General features: G+C 39.6%; 1 protein-coding gene across 1 annotated transcript; it reads right to left on the bottom strand.

The window, feature by feature from the left end:
* Positions 1-7,570: 7,570 nt before the first annotated feature.
* On the bottom strand, positions 7,571-26,501 carry LOC108789332 (transmembrane protein 232-like; the record flags this gene model as incomplete). Its single annotated transcript, XM_018559309.1, has 5 exons — positions 7,571-7,824; positions 15,680-15,881; positions 17,752-17,875; positions 21,979-22,151; positions 26,358-26,501. Coding segments are annotated over 5 exons (897 nt in total), but the record flags the coding sequence as incomplete, so codon positions are not given.
* Positions 26,502-27,131: the final 630 nt, after the last annotated feature.

The following is a 27,131-nucleotide window of genomic DNA, read 5'->3' as shown; positions in this document are numbered from 1 at the left end:
GTTTGTTTGCTTCTTAAAAAAAACCTGCTGGCAAAGCCTGGCAAGCATATGGGCTGGAATCCTACAGAACAGGGGTAGCGTGCCATGCTTTGTTGATACTAGCACACATGCCATGTAGCACTGAGGGGTGCTTTGAGGTGGACTTCCCATAAAAGGAACAACTCTACATATGCATTGTTCTTAATTTATCTAATACTTTCCACTAGGTATGCCCCGATACTGTTTTTTCGGTATCAAGTACGAGTAACGATATTTTTTTTCCGCTACTTGCCGATACCAAGTACTGATACCGGTGCCGTGTGCCCACGATTATCAGGAAGTTGGGTGGCGGATCATGACCCGTTACCCGGCTTCCTGATTGCCTGGGAAGCCGGTGTTCTATCAAAAGAACACCAGCTTCACTTGCCGAGGCTGCCTGATTGCTCAGGAAGCCAGGCTGCCTAGCAACAAGTGAAGCCAGCTTCCTAACCAATCAGGAAGACAGGCAGCACTTCATGAACCCACATCCCAGCTTCCGATACTGGAACTTCTGGTCAGAGGGAGATCTCCCTCTGACTGGCAGTGCCGAGGGAGCATGGAGCCGGCTTGCTTTCCAATCAGGGAAGCTGGGCTGTGGGTTATGACCTGCCTCCTGGCTTCCCGATTGGTTAGGAAGTCGGCGTCACTTATTACTAGACAGCCTGGCTCCCTGGCCAACCAGGAAGCCGGGAGGAGAGTCATGACGTGCCACCCGGCTACCTGATTGGTTAGGAAGCCAGGCTACCTACGAACAAGTGACGCCGACTTCCTAGCCAATCAGGAAGCTGGGAGGCGGGTCATAACCCACAGCCTGGCTTCCTGATTGGAAAGCAAGCCGGCCCCATGCTTGTCAGCCATGATCCTGCCAGTCAGAGGGAGATCTCCTTCTGACCAGAAGTTCCAGTATCGGAGGAAAGTATCAGAGCTTTTGGGCGAGTACGAGTACTCATCCAAATACTCAGTATTGGCACCAATACTGATACTAGTATCGGTATCGGTGTATCCCTACTTTCCACACTCCAGTGGCATCTAAAAATTCGATCATGAAAGAGGGAGCAAATATTATCTCTTTTTGGGGATTGAAAAGTGAAGGGGATCCTGATACAGCAATGGCTTTATCTGTATATGAAACTTTGGAAAGGTGTCTCCATTGGATTCAATGGACAATACAAAAATTACCCAGCACACTCTCCAGCTAGTCAGCACAAAAAGACAAAAAGTGTATGTAAACAGTTTCCCCTCCTCCTTCCCCTTCCTCTACTCCCCTTGTATGCCTGGGTGACATCTTGTCATGGCCATGACTATCTTTGGTCAATGACCTAAGGCAGCATGATCGGTCAGCTTGTTGACATTCAGCTGACAACCCAGGGTGTTTTCAGAGTGCAGTGAAAGAGGATAATCCTGTGCTGGTCGTCACATGCGCCACACCCAAACAATCCATACCAAACCCTTATCCAGGAATGTAGCCTGATTGGCCAGGAAAGGGAGGGGCAGAAAGTGTGCAACCCCCTCTCGTGAACCTAGATCACATGACCTCAAAATGGGGAGGGTGGGGGCGTGTCCTGCTCATGGCGGAGTAAGCAGCAACCTCAGAGAGCTCCGTGGGTTTTACTACTTATACGCTACTTATACCGACTTATAACCCACCAGTTTGGACCCCAAACAATGTCCAAACGCAGCAAAGAGGACAAGCCAGCTTCCCAACGGAATACCCCCTCGATGCAAGAGTTTTTCACCTCCACACGTAACAGGCCTCATGGCCGAGACCAATCCATCATGGCCTCCGAGCCCCGTCTCCTACGCACGCCACGAGGCAATGCCCGTTCCCGATCTCCTGCTCCCCGGGAACCCCGCTCTGGGGCGCACTCATACGACTCCGACTCCACTGATGCGGACTCGTACCCGTCCCACAAGCAGCTGTCTGACATCCCGCAGGAGTTCCGGGCCCTGTTGAACTATCTACCCACCAAGGAGGATTTCGCGGCAATGGTCACCAGAGTAGAGGCGGCCCTGCAGAGAGACTTGAGCAAGGTACGACAAGAGATCCAGGCGGTCTCCACAGATGTGTCCGCTGTATCCAACACGTGCGCGGCTCTAGAAACCATGAATTCAAATACCGGACTGGCTTAATCACCTCCCCGACAAGTCACCGATGTCCCCGAAACCCCGCCGGGCCCGGCGGCCTACCCGACCATCGCCCAATCCACCTATTGACCGACGAGGGGCCGATCCTCCCAGCTCCGCAGAACTCTGAACCAGATCGCCGGCCGCGACTCCTTCTCCCTCCCCGCCAGGCCCATCCACCTGCGAAGATGTTCGTCCAGGCCGTCAGGAGATGCTGGGCTGAGGCCTACATTTCCTAGAGGACCGTTTCCATCTCCTCCTGATTGCCAAGCCGCATCCATAGGCCCGGGAGGGCCCTTACTAGTATGCCACCAGCAACGAACCTGACGGACTTGCCCGGCTCCTGGAGGGCCCCGCTGGCTTGCTCACCTCATAGCAGGGCTGCGGAGGGCCGGATCCGATCCACTGTTTTTGTTTTCGAGTTGGTCCGGATTCGTATGCCTCCACGAGAGACTGGGGTTCTGGCGTTCCGAGGGGCCCTTGACCCAACTGCTCTACCCCTATGTTTATGTTTGAGCCAGTAGCAACAGTTGATTTCCCACTCAAATTTTGTTGTGTCCGGTACCCTTCCTCAGGTATTTTGGAGATTGGGTTGGTGCCTTTCCCTCCACCATCACCGGAGGTCTTACACTGCAGGGCGGATGTACGGGTTGGGGACTAGTCAGAGGGAGACCGGGGGTGCCCCCCCTTCCCGGGCTTCGGGTACTCCACCCTGCTGGTATCCGGGGAACCCAGGGGAATCCCGGGAGGGGCTTTGAACACCGACCACCCCCATACCTGGCAGCCCGCGGCCCCTCTTCCTGCCCATCGTTCCTGACAGACCCTCCTCAGTTTGGATATGCCCCCCATGTCAGCTGTCCCTCTTCGGTTTTAATACAACCTCGAATGTTAACCCTACAGGCTCTGACCAAGAGACAACGCAATATTCGGGCTTACTTGGAAGCATCTACCATGCCCACCCTATCCCCTGCAATACCCGAATCCATGGAGTCGCCTATTTCCTCAACAGAGTTAGAGGAGGCCATTAAACGCACCAATACTGGTAAGGCCCCGGGGCCGGATGGCTTCAACCTCTCCTACTTTAAAACCTTCTCAGGCCTGCTGACTACCCCCATGTTGGCTGCATGGAATTCAATTCGGGAGGGTGAACCCATGCCCAAGGAAGCACTATCGGCCAACATTGTAGTGATCCCCAAGCCAGACAAGGACCCCACGGCCTGTCCCAGCTACCGGCCGATCTCCCTATTGAATGTAGACACTAAGCTACTGGCTAAAGTCCTATCCATGCGACTGCTTCCTCATGTCACCTCCTTGGTCCTCATCAGCAACATCCCATGACTGTAACCCCCACACTCAGGCCGGGGTCGCGAGAGGATACCCTCCCCTTAAATCCGTTGCATTGATGCCAACGGGGTTCTCTCATGCTTCAATATACCATGTATGCTACCTTCTTGATGCTGCTTTGATGCATGTATACCATAAGCGCCCGGACCTGCGAGTCCCCACGGGCACAGTTTCCGTTTTTCTGTATACAACAAATAATCTGTTAACCTGACCTAAATAAAGAATTTATAAAAAAAAAATGGGGAGGGTACCTTGCCAGCGGATCTCCTGGCAAGGTAACATGTCCCCGTGTTGATGGGGTCATGGGCTTTATCCCCTACATCCAGTTTCATGGAGGATAAGGGGGTCTGCAGGGGGAATCCGGAATCCTTTAGAATAAGAGATCCCCAGATGTCTGCCCCATAAATGAATAAGTAAAAAAAATGAAGAATTTGAATAAACACATGGGCACTCCCAGATAGCAAGTAATTGAGCTGCAGGTTAGAAAATGACTTGGTAAACTATTGCAGACTTGCCAAGCTTCACAATTTTGTTGCACAATTACAGCAAGTCTGCATTGCAAGTCTCCAGACCAGCCAGCTTGCAGAGCTCTTGCTAAGACCTGCAGGACTCTTGCTGTAGACTTGACAAGCAAATTTGCAACAAATTCAAAAAGTGTCAACTAGAACTTGTGCTGCAAGTGTTCTGCAAGTCTACAACTTGCCAGGAATATGTGAAGCAAGTTAACAAAAATTACAATTTCACACTGCCACAAGTTTGTAGCAAGTTATGTTTGCTATCTGGGCTGTTGACAAAGTCCCACAGTGTAAATCCATCAACAATCACATCATCCAGTGATGTAGATTCATTATCAATCATGATGAGCAATGCTAGGATGACCTGCCAACAAAAGCACAACAATCCATACATGAGGATCCTCTTCTGCCGATACGTATATTGCAAATTTCCCTAGCCAGCAGCTGAATATAAACAATGGGTCCAGGATGCTGGCTGACATCATTGACCAAATATGGTCATGACAAAATATGGTTATTCTAGATTCCAGCTCCCAGATAAGCCTCCGCCTCACACGCCCCCACATCCACTGGGCTAGGGATATGGGGATGATAAGGGGATGAGGACCCTTTCCTGACCAGCCAGGCTGCATGCCCAAATAAGGGTCTAGAATGATTTTTTTTGCTTTGGTTTTCTCCTTAAAATCCACACCAGAGCCTGATCAAGGATAAGGGTCTGGTATGGATTTTGGGGGAGTACTACAGGGCATTTGTTTACAAGCAAAACAAAGTAGCAGGGAATATCATTTAGCAACTTTTATGTTCTAAATATCAGTTTTGCTGGAGTACATTGTACATGTGCTCAACTTCACGTATAGGTTTAACTCATCCTCAAAGTGTTAAGGCAGGGCTCAAAATTTCCAATCGCCCGCTCGCATTTGGCGAGTGGAAATTCAGTCAGGCACGTGATCACGGATCGCGTACCTGACTTATGAGAGCAGCCGCTCATTGCTGTCCTGTCTCCGTTCCTTTCAGCCGGAGCTCTGACAGTTCTGAGCTCCGTTCGAAAGGATGGATTACTAATCCATGCAGACCTTACTAATCCATCCTTTCGAACGGAGCTCAGAACTGTCAGAGCTCCGGCTGAAAGGAACGGAGACAGGACAGCAATGAGCGGCTGCTCTCATAAGTCAGGTAAGCAGTCCCGGTCAGTACCTGACTTAATCATGAGGGATCAGATTCGTGCCTCCTCCATGCATAACGGCAAGCAGGCGAGGGGGCTCTTTCTTTTATTTTATGTGGGCTGGGCTTATTTTATGTGGGGGGCAGAGAAGGGTGGGGTATTATTATATATGTGGTGGCAGAGAACAGGGGGGAGAGAGTGTATTATTTTATGTGTTGTGGGGCAGAGAAGTGGGGAGAGAGTGTATTATTTTATATGCGGGGGCAGAGAACAGCGGGGTATTATTTTATATGTGAGGGGCAGAGAACAGGGGGGAGGGAGTGTATTTTTTTATATGTGGGCGCAGAGAACGGCGGGTATTATTTTATATGTGGGGGGCAGAGAACAGGGGGGAGAGAGTTTATAATTTAATATGTGGGGGCAGAGAACAGTGGGGTATGTGGAGGGCAGCAATGTTTACATTGCTTTATGTTAATATTGTTGTTGTTAATATTTATTTTTGTAACTTTATTCTGCCTTTAACATTTAAAAGTGTAATTTCATAAGATAATTTAAGAGGGTGGATTTAGGGGCGGAGTTAAGACCGAGGCAGGGTAGGGGTTAGGTGGGGCAACTGGTGGCGGGTAACTCTCAAGGCCTGGCTAGTAGCTCAGGACTTGAAATGTTGAGCCCTGCTTACAGGAATTGTGTAATATTACCCTTAAAGTCTTATTAAATTACCTGTTCCTTGATTAAAGGTATTTTTTTTAAATTTATTCTGCATTGGCACACGTCTCCCCATGGCAATGCCCAGCAACTTGTGCCCTTTTTCACCAAAAAGCTTGCAAACTGGCCTTAAAAAGGGTAGAATAAAATTACATTATTTGGTTCCCATAAACTGCAATGGGATTCAGGCATTATGTTTTTTCAGTTGTTCAGCTCAGTTTGCTCATCACTACTGCCAACAACCAAAATTTACAGAATGCACAATGTATGTTAATAAATGTTGCAGGAAGATAACCATAGTTGCCCATCATCAGTCAGTATGGTTCTAATAGGAATATTGTGATCAAGGAAAGGCAGTGCCTGTGTGGAGCCCTATTGATAACAGGTTTAGTAAATATGTGTATAGATGATCTGATTGACTTGCATGAGATAACCACCTCTTAAGATCAAGCTACCCTTAAGGTAAACTAAATAGCTAACCTTGGATTTACCCCTCTGGGTTTCTCTCCTTTGTGTCCCTGCACTCATCCTGGAAATATTTTGCACAGCCATACTCTAACAGGACACACAACTAAAAACAATGTATTTTTCAAATTTGTGGGAACATGTTATGCTCCTGAAAAATTGGAATGAATATCCAGAATACGCATGCTCTCCTGTAACCAGGGTAGTTGCACTAGGATATATTTACAGAAATTAACCAGCTGCAGCAATATCTATCAACGTGATCAAGTGTAAGCTGGGGTGCTGCGCTTGGTTGTGTGTGCTCCACCTTTTAATTGGTCTTTAAGTTGTGTGAAAATGTGAAAATAACACAAACTAAATACAGTGCCAGTGATCAAATCCTAATTGCGGCTGTATAATGAAAATACAAGTCGAAAAAAGGAAGGTAAATGTGTTCGTGAATAAAAATTATTAAATATTAAGTTAACAATGTAAATATCGCAAAATATGTGTAGCATGTGTAAATAAGACCAATTAAAATAAGACCAATTAAAAGGTGGAGCACACACAACCAAGCGCAGCACCCCGGCTTACACTTGATCACGCATGCTCTCCTGTCCACAGACTATCCAGCAAATGTATAATAACCGACATGGACTGTAACTTGATATATCAGAAGTAAAAGTAATTTATGTATAGCGTAAAGGTGTTGGATGGGGACTAATAAAAATATGGGGCTGAGCGATATAAACATCGCAGCCGATTTTAATATTTTTATAAATTACAAAAAGTTTGTGTCTGATTACTTAAAAATTCTGTTATCCTTCTATTTATCCTTATTTAATGAAACTACATTTTGGCTTTACGATTGGCTACTGTGAGCCAGAGCTACACATCCAACTGGTTGCTAAGTTGAATTGATGTGTAGCCACCAACAGGCATAAATCATATTTATTTTATTGTTCTGATAAAGCCATATTACTTTTTGGGCATCCTAATTTATTCAATGTCTTCCTGTTAATGATTGGATCCCAATCATACACTACATATCTGTTTATTTATAAAAAGTGTCAGGCAGTTTAATATCAGCTCTTTGCAAATCTTGGAAATTATCCTTTAGAAATGTACCACAGAATATATGTTTTTGATGAGAAAAGGGAAAAAGTTGATAGAAAACACAGCCCATGGCATAACCCGGTACTTTTAACATATAACATTTTATCATCCATGGATTACTTGAGTCAATATTTTGTTATTGTTAAATGACATGGAATTCTCTAAATGCAGTGCCACAGAGGAGCTTAGTAAAAGCAGATGTAATTGACTTTTCAACACAAACCTCGGCAATCTTTTCAGCATTGAAGACTCGGGTATCATTTTCTGTACTTTTATGTTTGTATAGTGCATTCCAAATTGCACATCTAAGGCCATCTCTGTTTTTATCCCACTTAAGTTCATGACAGATTTTAACCAGATTGTAAACAGCACAATACGAAATCATCCAAAAGTCTTCTGAAAAGAAAAACAAAAAACCTCAGATATGCTTTTATTCACCATCAAGACCTTGTCCATATAACCTGTGTAATATTTGCCTGAGAACCAATGTGATGACAATTCAAGGGTCCATAATGCATACTGGAGAACTGTTGCTGAAAGAGTATTTCTCAACAGCACTGTGAGCACTGTAAGCATGTCCTATGGCAGAACAATAACTAATAAGACTAATGAAAACCCTTAAATATTTACATCTGCCCAGTGCATAGATAATTTGTGCAGGTATATAGGACTCCAATAGAAACTATTCATGTGTAGAACATAATCAGTACAATACAGGTATAGACACATTCCTTTACTTTCTTTATCGAATTAAGGTGTTTTTACTATATAACTGATGGGCAAAAATAATTTTGCTTTGCAATGTGTATAATATTTGTGCACAAAGGTGTTTATATATCAGTGGTTTTACACAAGATTCGAACAACATATTCTAGATTCCCACATTTTTCTAATTGACTCTTATATGAAGAATGTGCAACTCTTGTAGGGGGGGTAGTGGAATGAAGTGGCAAGTTTTGACAGCACCAGAAATAGTCAGTCCTTTGCTGATCAAAAAGGTCATGTCTTCTGGAATCACGCTATGAACTACAGGCTGTAGCAGACCTGTGAGGGCATGCAATGTATTCACAATAGCACTTTCTTTTGTGACAAAGTCACTTTAGTGTCCTTCTATACCACCTAATGAAGGATTTCACTGTCATAAATGCGTTTCTCACATTATCTCTGCTGCCTTTGGGACAATAGCATCCTGTTTAAAAGACAAATTCCTTTTTTCCTCATTATCACCAGAATGCAAAATATCATGATGAATAAGGGAAATGTTCACTTTAACCCCTTCATGACTGAGCTTGTTTTTGGTTTCTGTTCGTAAATGACTGACACACTTTTGACATTTTTGCTGTGTGATTCTTCCACGTCAGTAATATACTTTCTTACAAAGTGCACCCACACATATTATATATTGTTTTTTAGAGGACAGATAGGGCTATATATTTATATCACATATGTGTGTCTAACGCCTCACTTAGGACAAATACAAATTAAAAAAAGAGGAAAAAACGTAAAAAAAAACTTTTTTTCCCAGTTTTGATTTGTAGTATTTTTTTTTAACAAAACCAGCACAGCTAAAAAAAAATGCAATACATACATTCATTTATTTGTCCCTTATTTTTAATTTTTTTACACTTTTCACTATTTTTTTTAATTTATTTACACTTTTCACTTTTTTTATACTGACAAATTTTATTTATTTAATTATATCAGGCAGTCATTGTGAATTAATCTCACTATTACTGCTTGATAAATTAATACATTTTTTTTATTATCAGGCTGCTTCAAACTTCAGAACAGCCGATAATAAGTTAGTGACACTGATCCTGCAGCAGTTCAGGATTCAGCTGTCAGTGAATGTTTCAGAAAACTTAAACATTCTACTTTCAAGAATAGATACATTATGTGTCTAATACATAACATTTTGTATCTATTCTTGAAAGTCAAAAGATAAAAAAAAAAAAAGCCAGTATAGCTTGAGAGAGATATCTCTCGATCTATACGAGCTGTCAGAATGCCGGCAAAAGCCGACATGTGTGTCTGCTTTGCTGTGACTCTCAGACACCCGATATTAAGGTATCGGGTGTCTGAAAAAGGTTAACCCTTTCAGTAATGGATCTCTAGATAGTTAGACATCTATTACTGAAAGGTAACCGCTGATTCTCAGCGGTTAGCAGCCTTCTAGTGCAGCAAATAACTTGTCACGTACAGTGTACGTGACGAGTCATTTGGTCCCTTTGTGGCTGGACGTACAGTGTACGTCTCCCGTCACGAAGGGGTTAAAGAAGCATGAATAGATTGATTTCCCTGTAGGATCTATTGTCTCATCCTATTTTCATACGAATACTTTTACCAAACTCTACCATTATAATTTCCTTTTTTGCTTTGTGCATTACTTTTTGGCTTTTTGCCTACAGCCCTGCTTTTCATGTGATGTTATGACATGAATTAAATGTTATTTACATATATTGTATTTTTTATTGATGTAAATTGCCATTTTAACAACCTTCTTGAAGCTCCTGCAATGGCTTTAAACCTGTGTATAAACGTAAACATAAGCCCAATAAAAGCTTTTGTACAGTAATAAAATTGGTAATCAAGTTGAACAGGTTTCTTTTTGTATTTGTCTTAAGTCAGAAAATACATTTCCATTGTATTACTGAGTGAATTCCTGTATCTTAAATCAATAAAACTCATTCATATGCTTATAATTGGATCTCTAAAGCCCAATAAATATTTAACTTGCATGATAGAAAAAATATTTTTTCTTGTACTGACAATACAGAAACACATTTTTTTCAATATACATAACCTGATGGATATGCTTTCTCAATTTAAATCTGATAATATAAATATATTACATTCACCATGCCCAAGGTGCTGGTGGCTATAAAGTCAGAATATTCTGTTATATGTATAGGAAAAGTTTAATAATACAGCTTCTCCATTATTCATAGTTAAAGAAATGAAAGCATTTATGGGGGGAAAAAACTAAGCAACATTTTGTTCCAGCATCAGAGTTTAAAATATTCAGACAATACATGCATTTTTTTGTTGAACGTAAGTTATAGAGATATTGTAACTAATATTTGTTTGCAAAAAAAAAACAAAACGTCCTTTAATTCCCACCATACTTCTCAATTGGATAAAAAAGGTAAAAAGTAATGTAATGTATGCAAACTACAATTTTTACTCTTGGTTGAGCAATAATTAAGACATTTCTTCTTATTGACAGTGTTTTTTGACACTAGTATATTTACTGTAATGTAGGTTAAACCAATATACAATACTGTATATTCTTCCAATATGTCAACACATTCTATCAACATGCTAATACTAAAACAGCGTTATTTATGCAATGATGGTATTATGATCTTCTGTGCCCTTTAAACCCATTCTCTAACATACGTAAAACCCCTATATAACAATTTAAAATATTCTAAAAAAGAAAAAAAAAGAAAAAAAAATTAGCTGCTGACCCTGTTAAAATATCACTTCAAAATTCCACAACATATCTATAAAATGCAGTAATAAGTGAAATCCCAAACAACTTGATCCCCTAACAGAGGACTATTGTGGACTAATTACAGTAAACTGTAACATTCTGTATTCTGCAAACAAACATTGAAACAGCACTATAAACTATTACTTTCAACACCACCGAATACAGGAATTGGAACAATGTGTGAGTGACCTAGAAGGCCCAAATGCTTGCAACTCAGAACTAATAAGAAGTTCAAGCACTCCTTATCTTGTCTATGGGAGGAAAATTGGGGGACCTGGCAAACATTGTGTATGAACGGGAACACATAATCATATGGTGGGGCTTTCTCAATTTTGACTGCAAAGTGTAAAAAAACCTGCACCCGTTGTTGTGTTTTGCTTACCCATTGCTGACTTGGCCTGCTCCTGGATTCATTTCTGCTCTGACTCCCCATTGTGGTCCAGCTTGTTCATGACACTATCTTCATCTGCCTTCCTGTTGCTAACTCAGCTAGTTCCTGACCCCTAATCTGCCTTTGCTGATCTCCCAGTGTGACCCTGGCCTCCTTCTTTCACAACTCTGATGGCCTCCCAGTGTGACCTCGGCCTGCCTCCTGACCACGATCCAGCTTTTGCACTGTCTTTTCAGTTGCTGACCACCGCCTGTCCCAGACCATGCTTCCAGCCTTTTCTAGGTTTCAGTGTGACTTCTCCTGTGGTTCTACTCCTTGGTGGTCTTCCTGTCAGTTAGCAAGAACCCCTCTAGTCTTCTGCTAGAATTGAGCTTCTGAACTGGACTTTTGGCACACATGCAACTCCTTGTCCTCTCATTCCCTGTTCTCTGGAGTTGTTTGGACCAGAGGTGTAATGGAACCTTTCTTGTCATCTTGGCCTCTAACCAGATATGTGATAGAGAGCAACCATGTTTATGTACCTTGCAAAAACCTACTAGCAAACTTATTTGATCAGTATAAGATACCTCACATTATCTCTGTTATATATCCTACATGTACATATCTATCTATAGCCAATGACTCTTTCAGAGCACCACTGATTTGAGAGCTTCAGACATCACTCATCTTGTGAACCTTAGTCAGATGAGGGTGATAAATCACTCAACATTCTTCTTTATAAAAACCTGAAATGAGTTTAACACATTTTTTAAAAGTGACAGATGCACTTATACAAAAGTAGTGAAATTGCAGCATTGACAACATTTTACTGTTAATGTTTATCAATAGTAAACAGTTAAAAGCATAGTTTAAAAGAACATTTTCCCTAAATTATTGCACAATACTGATTATGTCCAACACTAATTATACAAACTGAAAAAATATAAAATGAAAAATGTTATGTTTTGTTTAAAATTTCCAGTACCACAGAAGTATGAAATGACCGTTAACACAAAATGATGTAAAGAATTTAATATGTTCTCTTCATCTCCCATTAAAACAGAGTATTTTATTTTCATTTTGTAATATCTATATAAGATTTATTACATCAATATTGTTCTTTTTATTTGTTCTACTTAATTGCAAACTGTATAATGTAATAAACATTGCTTGTGCAAGCAAATAGTATTAAGGATATTAGTTCTGTCAAACATTTTGTCTTGTTTTTAAATGAACATAATTAAACAACAATAGTTTTGAAATATAATATGCCGTATATGAACAAAAATATCCTCATACACTTCTGTATGAATAAGAAAGCATTAAAGGAAACTTGAACTTAAAAGGGATAAAGAGGCTACGTATGCTCATAGCCTGGCTTCCTGTGTCCTCAATACTTCTAAGTCACTGGAATAAGAAGGCAGCTAAAGAAATCAGAGGAAAGTCAGGACTTCTGACCAAGTCTTAGTTCACAAAGGCTATAGTATTGGAAAGTGTTTTCAAGTACTGAACAATGTTATTAATTACACTGATATATTTATACCATTTATGTGGGCCACTTTGATACATATTTTGGGATGTTTACAATGTGGATTAAAACTGACCTTGTACTCAAAGCTAGGCCTGTTTTTAGCATGGCCGTTACCCCCTATTTTGAAAAAACACCAGTGGGAAAAAACTTAGATGCTATAGTTACCCTGTACTCTGGTTCCATAGTGCAGGGGGCGATGTCATCAACCACCAGACTAGATCCCAGGTAATGCTGGGTACTCAAAGTTTGGGCTATTCAACAGTCCAGGGCATCTCACCAGAAGGATAATGGAGCCATCATCTAGGTATCATGAATGGAAGCTGGAGGAAAGGAAATATAACTTTTTCCCCCGAATAGTTGTTTTTAGCAGTTTATTGGAGCATTTTTAGCAAGGGTGAGGTGGGCTTCACTATTTAGATGAAATATCCGCTTTAATAAATGTGTTTTTTTATGCAACCATTTGCACCGATCAGTTTAATGCATCTTTATATAGCTACTCCAACTAGTAGGATTACATAGTGTTTACATTTCTGAGAAGGTGTTTTGCTTTGCAAACGTTTACAGAAATTTGTTTATCTGATTATTGTAGTAAAGCTAATGGAACTGACCCAGTAGTATTGTTGGTACTATTGAGTGCTAAAAGAATTAAACTGTAAGGCCTAAACCTATCATCTTCACATAATGTAACATGGGCATACTGGAAACCATTTTGCTATTTCTATTCTATCAGTATAGAAGGTGAATTTGAGTTCATGGTTTCAAGACAAAGACTCTAACATCAGCCATTCTCAAATCCTTACAGCACAGATTTCCAAGTTGTAAATTTTGGGAATTCTGAGTTGTACCAGACAACAGCAAGATAAGGACTGACCATGGTACCAGTCTGCAAGATTAATGGAGGAGGCCATGTCGCGGGCTTAACAAAGCACAAAGAACTATTTACCACAATATTTATTTTTTCTTTCTCATCTTTTCAACATATGAAAAAGAGTATTAAAAGCTACGTTGTACACAGTATTATTATTATTTGACAGAATTATTATAATCAATAATGTCAATTGTATTATTATTATTATTATTGCATGAGGAGAATACTTATTTAATTAAGTAATTTGGTTTTTATACTGCAATATTCAACTTATATATTTTATCTATATTAGTTGGTTTTACTAATTGACATATATTGGTGTATTGTATTAATATGGTGTTTTCAAAATTACAAATGATTATATTAAGTAGATTATTATATTATTATTTCTGTAATCAGTGAAAGAATTTAAGTAACTACAGTCTCTCAGTACAAATGACCTCACCCTCAATGTAAGTAGAAGATATATAGATATAACTTTCTCAAACTTTCTTAAGCAGTATATCGTCTTAAAGAGATACTCGTCTCCAGAATGTCAGGGAGTCATGTCAGATACATAGCCATTTCTTAAATTGATGTTTTCTTGAATGAGCTTATGTCAAAGGTCATCTCATGATATGATACAGAAATTTTAAGGAAAAATATCAAAATTATTCCTAGCCCAACATTGCCCTCTTCAGGAAATTGATGACAGCAACATGTCCCAAAAAAGTTAGGACAGGGCAACAAAAAGCTAGCAAAGTAAGTGCTACTAACAAGAAAGAGCTGAAAGAAAATTTTGCAACTGGTCAGTAACATGATTGGATATAAAAAGAGCATCTTAGAGAGAGTCAGAGTGTCTCAGAATTAAAGATGGGCAGAGGTTCACCAGTCTGTGAACAGCTGCATCTAAAAATTGTCGAACAATTTCAGAATTATGGTCCTCAAAGTAAAATTGCAAAGACTTTAAATATATCATAATTTACAGTACATAATATCATCAAACGATTCAGAGAATCTGAAGCAATCTCTGTGTGCAAAGGACAAGGCCAAAACGCAATATTGGATGCCCTTGATCTTTGGGCCCTTAGACGGCACTGCATTAAAAACAGGCATGATTCTGTGATGGACCTCACTGGATGGGCTCAGGAACTTCCAAAAATTACTGTCTGTGAACACAGTTTGCTGTGCCGTCCAAAAATGCAATGTAAAGCTCTATCATACAAAGAAAAAGCCACATCTGAACAAGTCTTCTCTGCGCCAAATCTCATTTAAAGTGGTAAAGTGCTCTGTGGCCAGACAAATTGAAATTTGACCTTCTTTTTGGCAACCATGCACGCCACGTCCTCCAGACTAAAGAGGAAAGGGACTTTCCAGCTTGTTATCAGTGCTCCGTTCAAAAGTCTAAATCCCTGATGGTATGGGGGGTGCATTAGTGTGTATGGAATGGGCTGCTTGCACATCTGGAAAGGCAATATCAATGCTGAAAGATATTTTTTTCAGGGAAGTGCTTGCATATTTCAGCAGGACAATGTTAAACCGCATGCTGCATCTATGAGAACGGCATGGCTTTCTAGTAGAAGAGTCTGGGTGCTTAACTGGCTTGTCTGCAATCCAGACCTTTCACCAGTCTGGATTGCACCCAGAACTGTTGAGCAGTTAGAATCCTAAATTAGGCAAGAATGGGACAACATCCCTCTCCCAAAACTCCAGCAACTCCTCAGTTCCCAGTTGTTTACAGTGTTGTTAAAAAAGAGGGAATGCTACTCCGTGGTAAACATGGTCCTGTCCCAACTTTTCGGAGACATGTTGCTGGCATCAATTCAAAATCACCTTATTTTTTCTTAAAATGGTAAATTTTCTTGGTTCAAACATTTGATATGTTTTCTATTGTAAATCAAATATAGATTTCTAAGATTTGCAAATCATTGCATTCTGTTTTTATGTAGATTTTACACGGCGTCCTAACTTTTTGGGAATTGGGGTTGTATATATAAATATACTTACTGGCATCTGATATATCTGGAGTCTTATAAAACAATAAACTATTTAAACTTGCTTCTTTGTTGGACTCATTCAAAGTATCTTCACTTTTGAAGCCAATGAAAGCATATTTTTGGATATCCGATGTAGATCCATGCAAACAAACATCTGCAAGTACCATAGCATACATGCAGATGATTTCCCAATGCCGTTCATGACTTGAGGACTATTGAGACAGAATATTGTGAAAAAGCATACAATTATTAAATGTCATTGGTCATGAAGCATATTTTACTTACAAAAGCACATGCAAATGATAATGAGCTAGTTTGAAGAGTTTGTTATATTGTGATCACATACACCAAACAGATATTCATTGTTATACCTCCTATAGGCTGAGCTAGAGTTGACCAAACACATGTAAGCACCATTAGGTTTTCCCAAATTATTGCTATGTATAACCAAAGTTTTCAATAAAACTGTCAAGGTCATATTTACAGAAAAACTGTAGCCAGGCTATGCACATTCAATTTTTTACATATTCTTAACAAGCAGCTGATAAGCTTTAACCCTTTCACTGCCAAGCACTGAGAAACGCTTTTAACATCACCTGGCCACACCGTCTTTGTAATGTTTCCCATTGTTTTGATTTTCTATTGCTGCGTTGCTATATTTTCTGAAAGCACAGGCCCAGGTGAATAAAAATATGGTGCTACTAATTTTGTAGGTCCTGCTATAATTGTGCAAATGTTTATCAAATCAATATTAAACTGATAAAGATACACAATAAAATTGAGAACAGCACATTAAAATCAGTATCAGCGCACACACAAAAGAAGTTTCCAACTAAATCTAACAGACCCCTGACATTTCCTTTTTGACATAGAAAAAGAGATTGAGGATATAGAGTCCTCAATCTCTTTTTCTGCAGCCTCTGTTCTAAATGAATGGAAAGCACTTAGTACAGAGGCTTCCAATTCATTAAGAAACCGGTTATAGTAAAACGTTTACTATCAACCAATTTCTGAATGGGTAGAAGACTCTGTACTGAGTTGCTTCTTCCCATTTAGAAACTCATGAATAGACAGGACTTAATATAAAGCACTTCCTGTTCATTCATTACTGGGGACACATAGTACTATGTGTCCCCAGTTGTTTACAAACATTGGAATGAACAGCTGATCACTCCAGTGTTTGTGGTGCAAACAGAGGATCGGTAAATATCCAAGATATTTACTGATCCCCCGCTCGGTCATGTACAGAGACGCTGCCATCCTGAAACTGACAGGACGACAGTGTCTCTCCTCCCTGATCAGCTACGGCTCCTCACTGCTCCTGGTGGGAGGGCGCCCACAATTTTTGTTAATAGCGGTCATCAGTGGCCATGAGCTTAAAGCAGGAGGGTAAAAGCCACTGACGAATGGCATACCTAGGTGGCCAGCTGCAAGCAAGTACAAAATAAGTACAAAAACATATGTTTACAGGCATTTCTATTTTAGTCTATTGGGCCAAAAGCGCAGAAATCCGCAGAAAAGTATCTTCTGTACTTTTTCTACTGACCGGCGTTTTGCTACAGGCAACAGAATGCTCAGGTGTGAACAGGGGTCTTAGAAAACAATGCGGTTCATTGTGTTTAGTTTTTTGTAGCTCCGAGCTTTGAGTTGCAAAACACCTACATGTGAACAGGGACCTACAGTTCTGAGAAAACACTTTTACTTTTATTTTTTTCTCAGTAGATCATTTTGCTTCCCCTGCCAGCAGTGAGAAATATAAACACACAGCAGGTGCACAGGAAGAAAGACAGAAGATTGCTTGAATCAACTAGGACAACTTCTTTGCATTTTTTGCAAACTTTGAGGATGAATTGCCCCATGGTGCCTGCAGTTAAAGAGATCAATGAGAGCTTTAAAGCTCATTAAGAATATGTAAAGATTTGAACATCCATAGCCAGACCACAGTTCTACTTTAATGTTTCTTCAACACATTTGAATTTCACAGCTGGAGAAATGTTACCATTATAGAAGACCAGCTTATTTGTTCACCAAACACAAAGGTTTTCCATTAATATACTGTTGTTGTGTTGCTCATTTGACTACCCGTACTTCATTTTGAGGAACATGAGAAAGAATGTCACCCCCAAGATCCATTAATGCTTTTAAACAGGATATTTCTTTTTTTGCAGCTTCACTCAAGATAAACAAAGCAAGGAGTGGATCCAACCTAAACAAAAGAAATTGAACAATTATAGAAACATAAAAACATAGAAGTGTGACAGCAGAAAAAAAAGATCAAAACCTTTTTTTCCTATGGATTTATGTTTTTCCCATGCAACTTTTTTATGACATTATATGGAATCATATCAAAAGCTTTGCTGAAATCTAGATAGGTTATGCCCACAGCATCACCCTAGTCCAAAACATTTACAGGGTTATGCACAAAAGGGAAAAGGCAGGAGAAGTGAACAATCTAGGACAACATAGCTGAACTGGAAAGTGATCTGAATTGAAGGCTTTTTCCAAATCAGCTATTTTGGCCTAGATTGTTTACTTCTCCTGCCTTCTCCAACTTCTTCACCCTTCTGTGAACAACACTGTTAGAATAAACAACATGACGTTATTTATAAACTGTATAATAAAAAACAGAATCATAAAATTCATAGCAGGAAATGTATTTGATTATTTGTCCAGACTTAAAGTTAAAGAGTTAAAACTTTTTTTTTTATTTGTTTGTTTGGAGTAGGGAAAGATTAGAACCCCAGTTAGGCTTGTATTGCTGTCTATGCCCCTGCTATGTAGATTAACCTCCTATATTTATTCTGTCTGAGAGACAGTGGACACCAGGACTGAGGATGACTTATAAACAATTCCGGAGTCGAGGGGCATAGAAAAAAATATTTATTTCCTGTGTTCCTTTAGCACAATCTAGAGGCTATAATGTGATATTACAATCATAACATTTAGGGGGTTATTTACTAAAGGATGAAGAGCTTGGAGAAGGCAGTGAGTGAGCTGCCGGAGCTTCGGCTCAGTCAATCCAGATGTTGGATCAGCTGAGTCGAAGTCCTTCTGCACTTCAGCTCAGCCGAACATGCATAGCATCAGCCGTACAAGCCAGAAGTGAATAGCCGAACAGCGTTCGGCTCACTTCACTTCGGCTGCTTTGTGAATGACCCCCTAAATGTACAGGTCATACACAGAAGGAGAAAAGGGGTGAAGGGGTTGATGTACAGGTCACATACAGCATATGTACAGATATATAGCTGAGATGTACAGAAGAGGAGGGTGGTGAAAAGATTAAAAACAGTCCCACAATCGAATGACTACCTTGAATATCTGCTGTTGCCTGCTACCTTCTACTAATGATTAAATGATTCACTCATTAGTTCACCCTTCATTCCCCACCTTTGTTGTGAGAGGAAGGGGCTGGATCTCCAATGTACCCAGTAGTGTGTTTATATTTGTGAATGATGTGATTGGTTGATTGCTTCAGCTCTGCTCAGTGTGCCTGTGATCTGGGCTGTCCAATGATGGCTCAGATAACAGCTGTTAACGGGCGCACTGGTCGCCCGAGAGCTCATTTCTGGAGTAACATTTATGAATGGAGCTCCAGAAAGACACTTCCACCTCCCCGCCACTGTTTTTACAATACAGTGTTAGGGAGAAGGTTACAAAGCATTAATAATATACTACCATTCTAGTGTGTACAGATCTCCCCTAGAAATGTCATTCCCTACTCATGTGTCTCACTGTTGTTCTCAGCTTTTTTCCCTTGTTAAGGCAGTGGATTAATCAGGTGACCAAAGCAGGAAAGCCCTCCCACTCATCACTCATTAGACGGCATGAAGTAGGATGTTAAAGAAATGAATGTGTGAATTTCAAGTGAAATGGCAGCTGGTCAGAATCTACATTGAAGTTTGCTCAAATCCATGAAAACTATGTAATTGAGTGTATTTTATGAAAAAATATGGATTTACACTTTAACTGAAATGTTGTAACCGATGGTGAAAGTGGCAACCACTAGACAATAGAAGGTCATACTGCAGGAAATACAGTACTATGATCTAAAAGTTACTTATGTGTCCAAGGTCCCCTTTTACTTGTTATGTCTCTTAACACACAAGCACCCTGCAATTCTAACAGCTCTTCCTGTGAATTGCATATGTAGAAATGTCCTACATACCTCTAGATGCTTCTTAGATCTATTTAATTAACTGCAAGTTCAGTTTTTAATATGAAGTTGCATAAATAATTTAGAATTCATTCTAGCTACATTTCACAGATGGCACATTAAGCAATATAAAAACGTATGTATTTATTTCCCAATTGACTGTCAAAGTTAATTTTCTTCTACTTACTTGATGAATTATGGAAGCCCGCATAACAAAAATGAGGCATATGCTGACAGAACATTTAAGAAATAGGAACGTTAATAATGATTGACTGCCTTAATAACTCATATCAAATGTATAAATAATTACAACTTAGTCTATCAATAACGAAGAAACTTTTATCGCATTGTCTCTGCAATCCATCTGTTGTTGGTTTTTACAGCATTCTTATATTAGCATTTTTTAAGTCAACAGGAATTTAAAATATCAAATGAAAATGGCCCTGCTGCCACAAGAGAAACCAAGCATCATCCACATAGCACCACTTCTGGGGACCTTAGCCCTGCCTGGGCTGCTGAATATACTGTAACAAAGAGCACAAGAATTGCTTACTACAGGGAGAGGTTCCTGCTGTACAAATGCCTTTTTAAAGGCCAATCCAGACATGTCCATTCTTTGGGGTTGCATTAACGCACATGCATTGTGTCACATGTTAACATGCATTTTGATAAGACAGCCTATTTAATTGGAATGGGCTGCCAATGCACAAGAACTGATCAAAAAACAGACATGTAACATACTTTATAGTACTGGGGTAAAGTGTGTTGTGCTGCGCTGCAATGCCTGTGCATCAGAGCTGCTTAATTTCCATGCTCCTCAGGTCCGTCACGTGACCATACTGTAGTATTTTTCAAATGTTACATTCAACCTGAAAATAAAATATACTAACAAAGTTCATTTTTGCCTCTATTCCCGCAGAACAAACGTTCACAGAGAATCGCAGGGTAAAAGGTTCTGGGAGCTGTTTTTAAATAGACCCTAAAGAGTTTTAGATTGCTCTTCCTTAATTTTCTGTTTTAAGAGACTGACTACACAGTAGAAAAGAAAAAAAGAAATACAGATATAAGTATAAATATTTATGAGTTAATATTTTAGAGCTGTCTAGCGGCTCACTTAGCCGCTGGCTTCTTATATATCTTGGATATTTCAACAGTGAGATCTGTCTACCATAGTACCCGACTCTATTCCTGTCCACGTGTCCCTGTCCACCTACTGTTACACTCTCCAAATTATAACTCATAAATCCAACAAGGAGAGTAGGGTCACTCCACAATGACCACATAGGTTGTGCAGATCTGGGAACTCAAGAACAGAGATCTTGCCAGAAATGAGAAGCTGCCAAGTGATATAATGCTCCAGCATCTAGCCAAAACTTAAAATGGTTTGGTGTAGATTAACCATTTACACAATGCCAATAGTTAATTCCCATTACAGTAGCTTTTTAATCAAAATGGTAAATCTGGTATTCTTTAAAAGGAGTTTGTATAAAATGACTCACAGGATATCATTAAGGGTTAATACTGGGGCCAAATTTTGTTTGCATTGCATGTAATTTTTTATTTCTGCACATCTACTACTCAACAAGCTAACATCCTGTTATCTTTGCAAGTGACACAATGTAACATACTCATAGAAGAGAAAAGGTAGAGACAGAGAAACAGTGAAGCCTACAAAGAGAATCACACAAGGTACGCTGCTCTAGGATTAGAATAAATGCATCCTTTTTATTCTGACTTTATCTCTCATCATAGAACTTAGCCAATCTCCAATAAATGCATAGACACACCAGAGCAACGCTTGAGTATTAGTACATAGGGTCCAACACTGATCTCTTTCTACCGATGAGGGCCCTTGGTATGGGCACCTTTTTAGCAGTGAGGGAGTTTGTAAGTAATTCTAAATAAAAGATTAAGACTAAAAGAGACCTTTTACTGAAATTGATTTATTTATGTCTCAATCAAACATATCTTAAGATCGGTTTGCGTTTACAGATGTAGACGCACAAGAAAAAAAACTTTGTGAAAAGGTCAGGGAAGGTTCACAATATTATGACGGTAATATATTTTAAAAAACAAACGCATTGCAAGAGTAAATGTCTATGTAAATTTCTAGTAATGATATGCCACTGGTGGAATAAAGTCAGCTTCATACAAACCAGTTTTCCTGATGAAGGTGTCCCTTTAGGAGAAAGAGATGCTGGATAATATCATGCAAATGTGTGCTATTATTTCTGATGTGCTGCCAAATGAGAAGACAGTGCCAAAGGAATGGGCTTATTTCAGCTTCTCCTGGATGCATACTCAATTGGTCTATAGAGACTGGTTGTTTCTGCAATATATAACAACAAATGTCTAAGTATAATGTTCATAACAAATATTTCTTAGATTTTTGCTGAAATCAGAAACAAATGTGTAACTCCAGGATATTCTAACCTATGTTTGTACCATATATACGTTACTAAAATATGTCATTTTTATATATCACCTAAAAAAATGCAATATAATTTCTTATAATAATGCAGTATTATTTTTACACACACACACACACATTATATATATATATATATATAAACACCCATGTTTTTTTTTATTATTCATGCATTTATATAGATACACCTGCTACATATAAGCATACATAACCACAATAGTACCACTGGAGCTTGGGCTAAGCATTGATGGACAGATGTCTGTAAATGACAGGTGTCTGTAGCACTGGTTTCTAACAAGTTTAGGTTTCTAACAAGACATAGGTTTAAACAGCTTACTCCTCATCTCAGTGTGACATAGAAAAATATGTATGCTGCCATTGTTGAACTGAGAATGCTAATAGCCTTATTGTCATACTAATGCTTTTCTTCAGAAGTCACTGACCCATCATCAATACACAGAAGAGGAATTGCAACTTCTTGTTGGCTTTCACATGATACATGCTTGTACAGAAGCTAAATAGAGCCAGGCAGCTAGCATTTTAGGAAGAATCCCAGCAATGGTTTAGAGCTGCAGCTAACGATTATTTTCAAAATCGATTAGTTAGCCGATTATTACGTTCGATTAATCGTTATTGAAAAAGTTGACAACTTTTTCACTAATCGATTATAATCGATTATGTCGATTAGTTGTTGCAGCCCTACAATGGTTGCCCCTTTATTTTTCTCCTGACAGGTATACTGTCACTGTTTTAAAACCTAGCATGCATCACTTTATTTAAAACAGTTAAAGTAGAACTTCGGCCAAACTGTAAAATCACATACAGTCAATGCCAAAAATATTTGCATCCCTGCGTTTCTGTCAGATAATGCACCACTTAGTGCAGAAGATTGTTGCAATTACAAATGTTTAGGCATTCTCATGTTTAATTATTTTGTTTCTATTGGTATGACACAAAAAAGTGGGGAACAAAAAAAGCCCCCAAAAAACTCCAAAAATGGAATGGACAAAATGATTAGCACCTTCTCTAAATTGCAAGAAATAATTGCATTCCAAGTTTTTGTGGAAAAGCATGGACAATCTCAGGGTTACAAGTCCATCTCCAGAGATCTTAATGTTCCTGTGTCCACTGTGCGCAACATTGTCAAGAAGATTACGACTCATGGCACTGTAGCTAATCTCCCTGGACGTGGACGAAAGAGAACAATTGATTAAAGATTGCAACAAAGGATTGTTTGGTGGATAAAGACCGTCCATCAACTGCCAGACAAATTCAAGCTGACCTTCAGGCACACGGTACAACTGTGTCATCTCGCACTTTATGTCACCATCTGAATGAAAAGGGATGCTAGGGTAGGAGACCCAGGAGGACTCCACTGCTGACACAGAAACATTAAAAAGTCAGATTGGAGTTTGCCAAAATCCTTCTGGGAGAATGAGTTGTAGACAGATGAAACAAAATTACAGCTTTTTGGTAAAGCCCATCATTCTACTCTTTTCAGAAAAAGAAATGAGGCCCATAAAGAAAAAAATACAGTCCCTATAGTCAAACATGGTGGAGGTTCACTGATGTTTTGAGGTTGCTTTGCTGCTTCAGGCACTGGATGTCTTGACTGTGTGCATGCATGGTATTATGAAATCTGAAGACTACCTAAGAATTCTGGGGTGCAATGTAGGGCCCAGGGCTTCCAATCTGAGAGACCTGGAGCAGTTGGCGAAAGAAGAGTGGTTCAAAATTCCTGTAGCGAGGTGTAAGAAACTCATTGATGGTTACAGTCCATTTTTGGAGTTTTGTGTGGAATGTGTCAGATTTGGCTTTTTATGTGCCAGACCAATAGAAACAAAAGAAATAAACATGAGAATGCCTAAACATTTGTAATTGCAACAATTTTCTGCACGAAACGGTGCATTATCTGACAAATGCAGGGGTTCCAATATTTTTGGCCATGACTGTATGTGATGCCCATACTATTAGGGCTATGTTCTCTGTGTTCCTAAGTGCTTCATGGAACATTTTTTAATATCTGCTACTCCTTTCAGTAGAACCATTGGATAGGCACTTCCTTTGATAGAGTGTGAACACTCTTGTTGGCACTGATCGTAGTCCAATCAGTGAACAGTTATGCTTTGCTCCACCCACAGCTCTTTAAATTGACAGCACATTGCTCTATCTGCAGGATCTTGGAGAAAGATGTAAAAGTCCTGCTTAGTCCCTCCCACTTCCTTAGGCGCTGTCTAGCAGAATGCAGGAGAAATCCAGCTTTACATCTGCATGTAGCATTAGCAAACAGGGGAAATTACATTTATTTAAAGACATTTAACAAGACTTGACTTGTCTTGCCTGTTTATCACTCTGAGAGGAAATATCAGCAGGCTTTGGATGAACTTTAAAATAAAATGTAAAAAATAATAATTAAAAAAAGATTATTGATACACAGGAATTGGCAAAAATAACTAAACCTATTTTTTTTTGTAAAAGCAATGGGTAAATGATCCAGACATCTTGTTTAAAGGGTTAGCCCACCCAGTATTGATTTTACACTTTTAGATTGATGTTGAGAATTGATTCACATACTAGTTTCTACTGTCATAAATGAACAAATACATTTCATGTAAATAACAGTCGTGTGTTAAGATTACATTTTATTCCATTATATTCCATTATATGTAAACCACTGTATGATTTGATTGAGCGTTCTGTTGTGAACAGCAGTGTAGTAATTAGGGATGCACAGATACTTTTTGAGTACAGTGCAGATACTTGGCATTTTCATGAGAACTACCAGGGTTGCAGCGGTTGCAGCTGGGACCGGGCTCTGGCACTCCACCACTGTCCTGAAATCATTAGTCTGTATTGTTTTACAAAAACTGTCACATGACAATAAACAAAAATGTATCAGTACTCGTACTTGTAAGTACTCGGCAAATACCAGTACTTGTACTTGCAAAACTGGTATCTGTGCATCCCTTTATTTATATTTATAAAAACAAAATCGTACATTAAAACAGAGATGTACAAATTCCGGGAGCTCCGTGTGCTCCTTACAAATGACAGCGGCCTCCTAATTTTTGAATTTTTCTCTAGTGTAGTCTTGGAGCTCAAAAGTATCGGTACATGTACTCGTACTTGTACCGAGTACTGTACTTGGTATCTGTGCAACCCTAGTAGTAATAGAAACTTGTTATAGAGTTTCATTTTTTACATACAGTTAGCACACTCATTTCTTTAAGATGGTAAATTCTATAATACATAGGGCATTTGGTTGAAGTAGAACATATAAACAAGAGTGCTGAATAATACAGGTGTGATATATTGCATCATTCTACACTCCTATACAGAAAAGAGTCAGACCACTCGAAACTTATATTTTACTTACAGGTGGTTGCTGAAGGGCTGCATCATCTACAGGCTTACAATATGCCTTAAGGTGCCCATAGACCTTACAATTATCTGCAGATTTCCTGTGGTCAGATTGAAAAAGTGCAACAGATTGGCCCAGGTGGAGATTACTCCATCCACACAGTTAAGTGTAGATGGAGGAATCTGTTCCACCTTTTCCATCTGACCACAGAAAATCTGCAGATAATTGTAAGGTGTATGGCCAGCTTTAGGGACTCCAGACCTTTGCACTGCAAGTACTGATTTGTATTCAAGAACACATAGAGCTTCAACCCCTCTGTTTTAGCTTAACCTCAAGAATGTAATATTTGAAAAGAATTCATAAAAATATTAAATTCCATCTTAAAAAGAAAAGCTCAAAACACTCTTTATACTGTAGTAATAGAAACATACTCTGTTGTTTTACTAGGACTAGGAACTGCTACTGTATTTTATTTGAGTGCACAGGATTACCATGCATAGACAACATAAACAACAGTGAGATGCAGCTCTATTGTTTGCAAAGACCATTTGAAAGGATCACTTTGCACAACTTTAAGCAATCAACACAATTAAAAAATATATATTTTGACACTGATATATCTGTGCACTATATCCCAGCAATTGATGTCAAAAGACATGGAACCTCATACAGCTGAACTAAAAAAAAAAAATATTCCTGTTGATTAAACTTTCCTGCAGAATTTCAACGATCTATGACATTCTCACCTTTGTTTTGTTTGTTTCCAGGTCAACCTTTAAGTCACAAATAGCTTCTCCAACCTTTAACATTATGTGCACAGACAAGAGAATATTTGGGTATGGTTCATAAGAGGCTTCACATGTGGGCAATGCTGTAAAAAGAAAATGGCACTTTTATTTATTTTTTAAATAATGTTAACAAAACAAGAGAAAAACCTCAAAGAACAAATGTTAAAAATTCCTAGTCCATCCACAGACAAGCTACCGTATTTTGCGGTCCATAAGACGCAGCGGACCATAGGACGCAGGGAGGTCCGGCGCGCCTTATGGAGCCCTCGACAGACCGTAGCTTCTGTCACAGACAGAAGCTGTGACAGAAGCTGCAGTTAGTGACCGCTGAGACAGGTGGCGCTGTGATTACAGCGCCACGGTCTCAGTGATCACACAGAGCAGACAAAGAAAGTCCGTTCTTCGCCTGCTCTATGGTTATCTCGATCGTCGCCACTGCTCGGTTTTAATACGAGTGATCTCATTAGATCACTCGTATTAAACGAGCAGTGGCGCCTGCTGCTGATCACGATCGCCGCCGCTCGTTTTTAATACGAGTGATCTCATTAGATCACTCGTATTAAACGAGCAGTGACTCCTACTACTTTCCCGGCGCCCGAAACTGCATGTCTCGGGCGTCGAGATTCGCTCCATAAGACGCAGGCACATTTTCCCCCTCCTTTTGGGGGAAAAAAGTGCGTCTTATGGAGCGAAAAATACGGTATCTCTCTCTCTCTCTCTCTCTCTCTCTCT

The sequence above is a fragment of the Nanorana parkeri genome, unplaced genomic scaffold, assembly GCF_000935625.1.
Source record: "Nanorana parkeri isolate BGI_ZX_2015 unplaced genomic scaffold, ASM93562v1 scaffold388, whole genome shotgun sequence".
In the NCBI taxonomy this organism is placed as follows: domain Eukaryota; kingdom Metazoa; phylum Chordata; class Amphibia; order Anura; family Dicroglossidae; genus Nanorana; species Nanorana parkeri.
The sequence above is the reverse complement of the archived record's forward strand: the minus strand, read 5'-3'. Positions and strand labels throughout refer to the sequence as shown.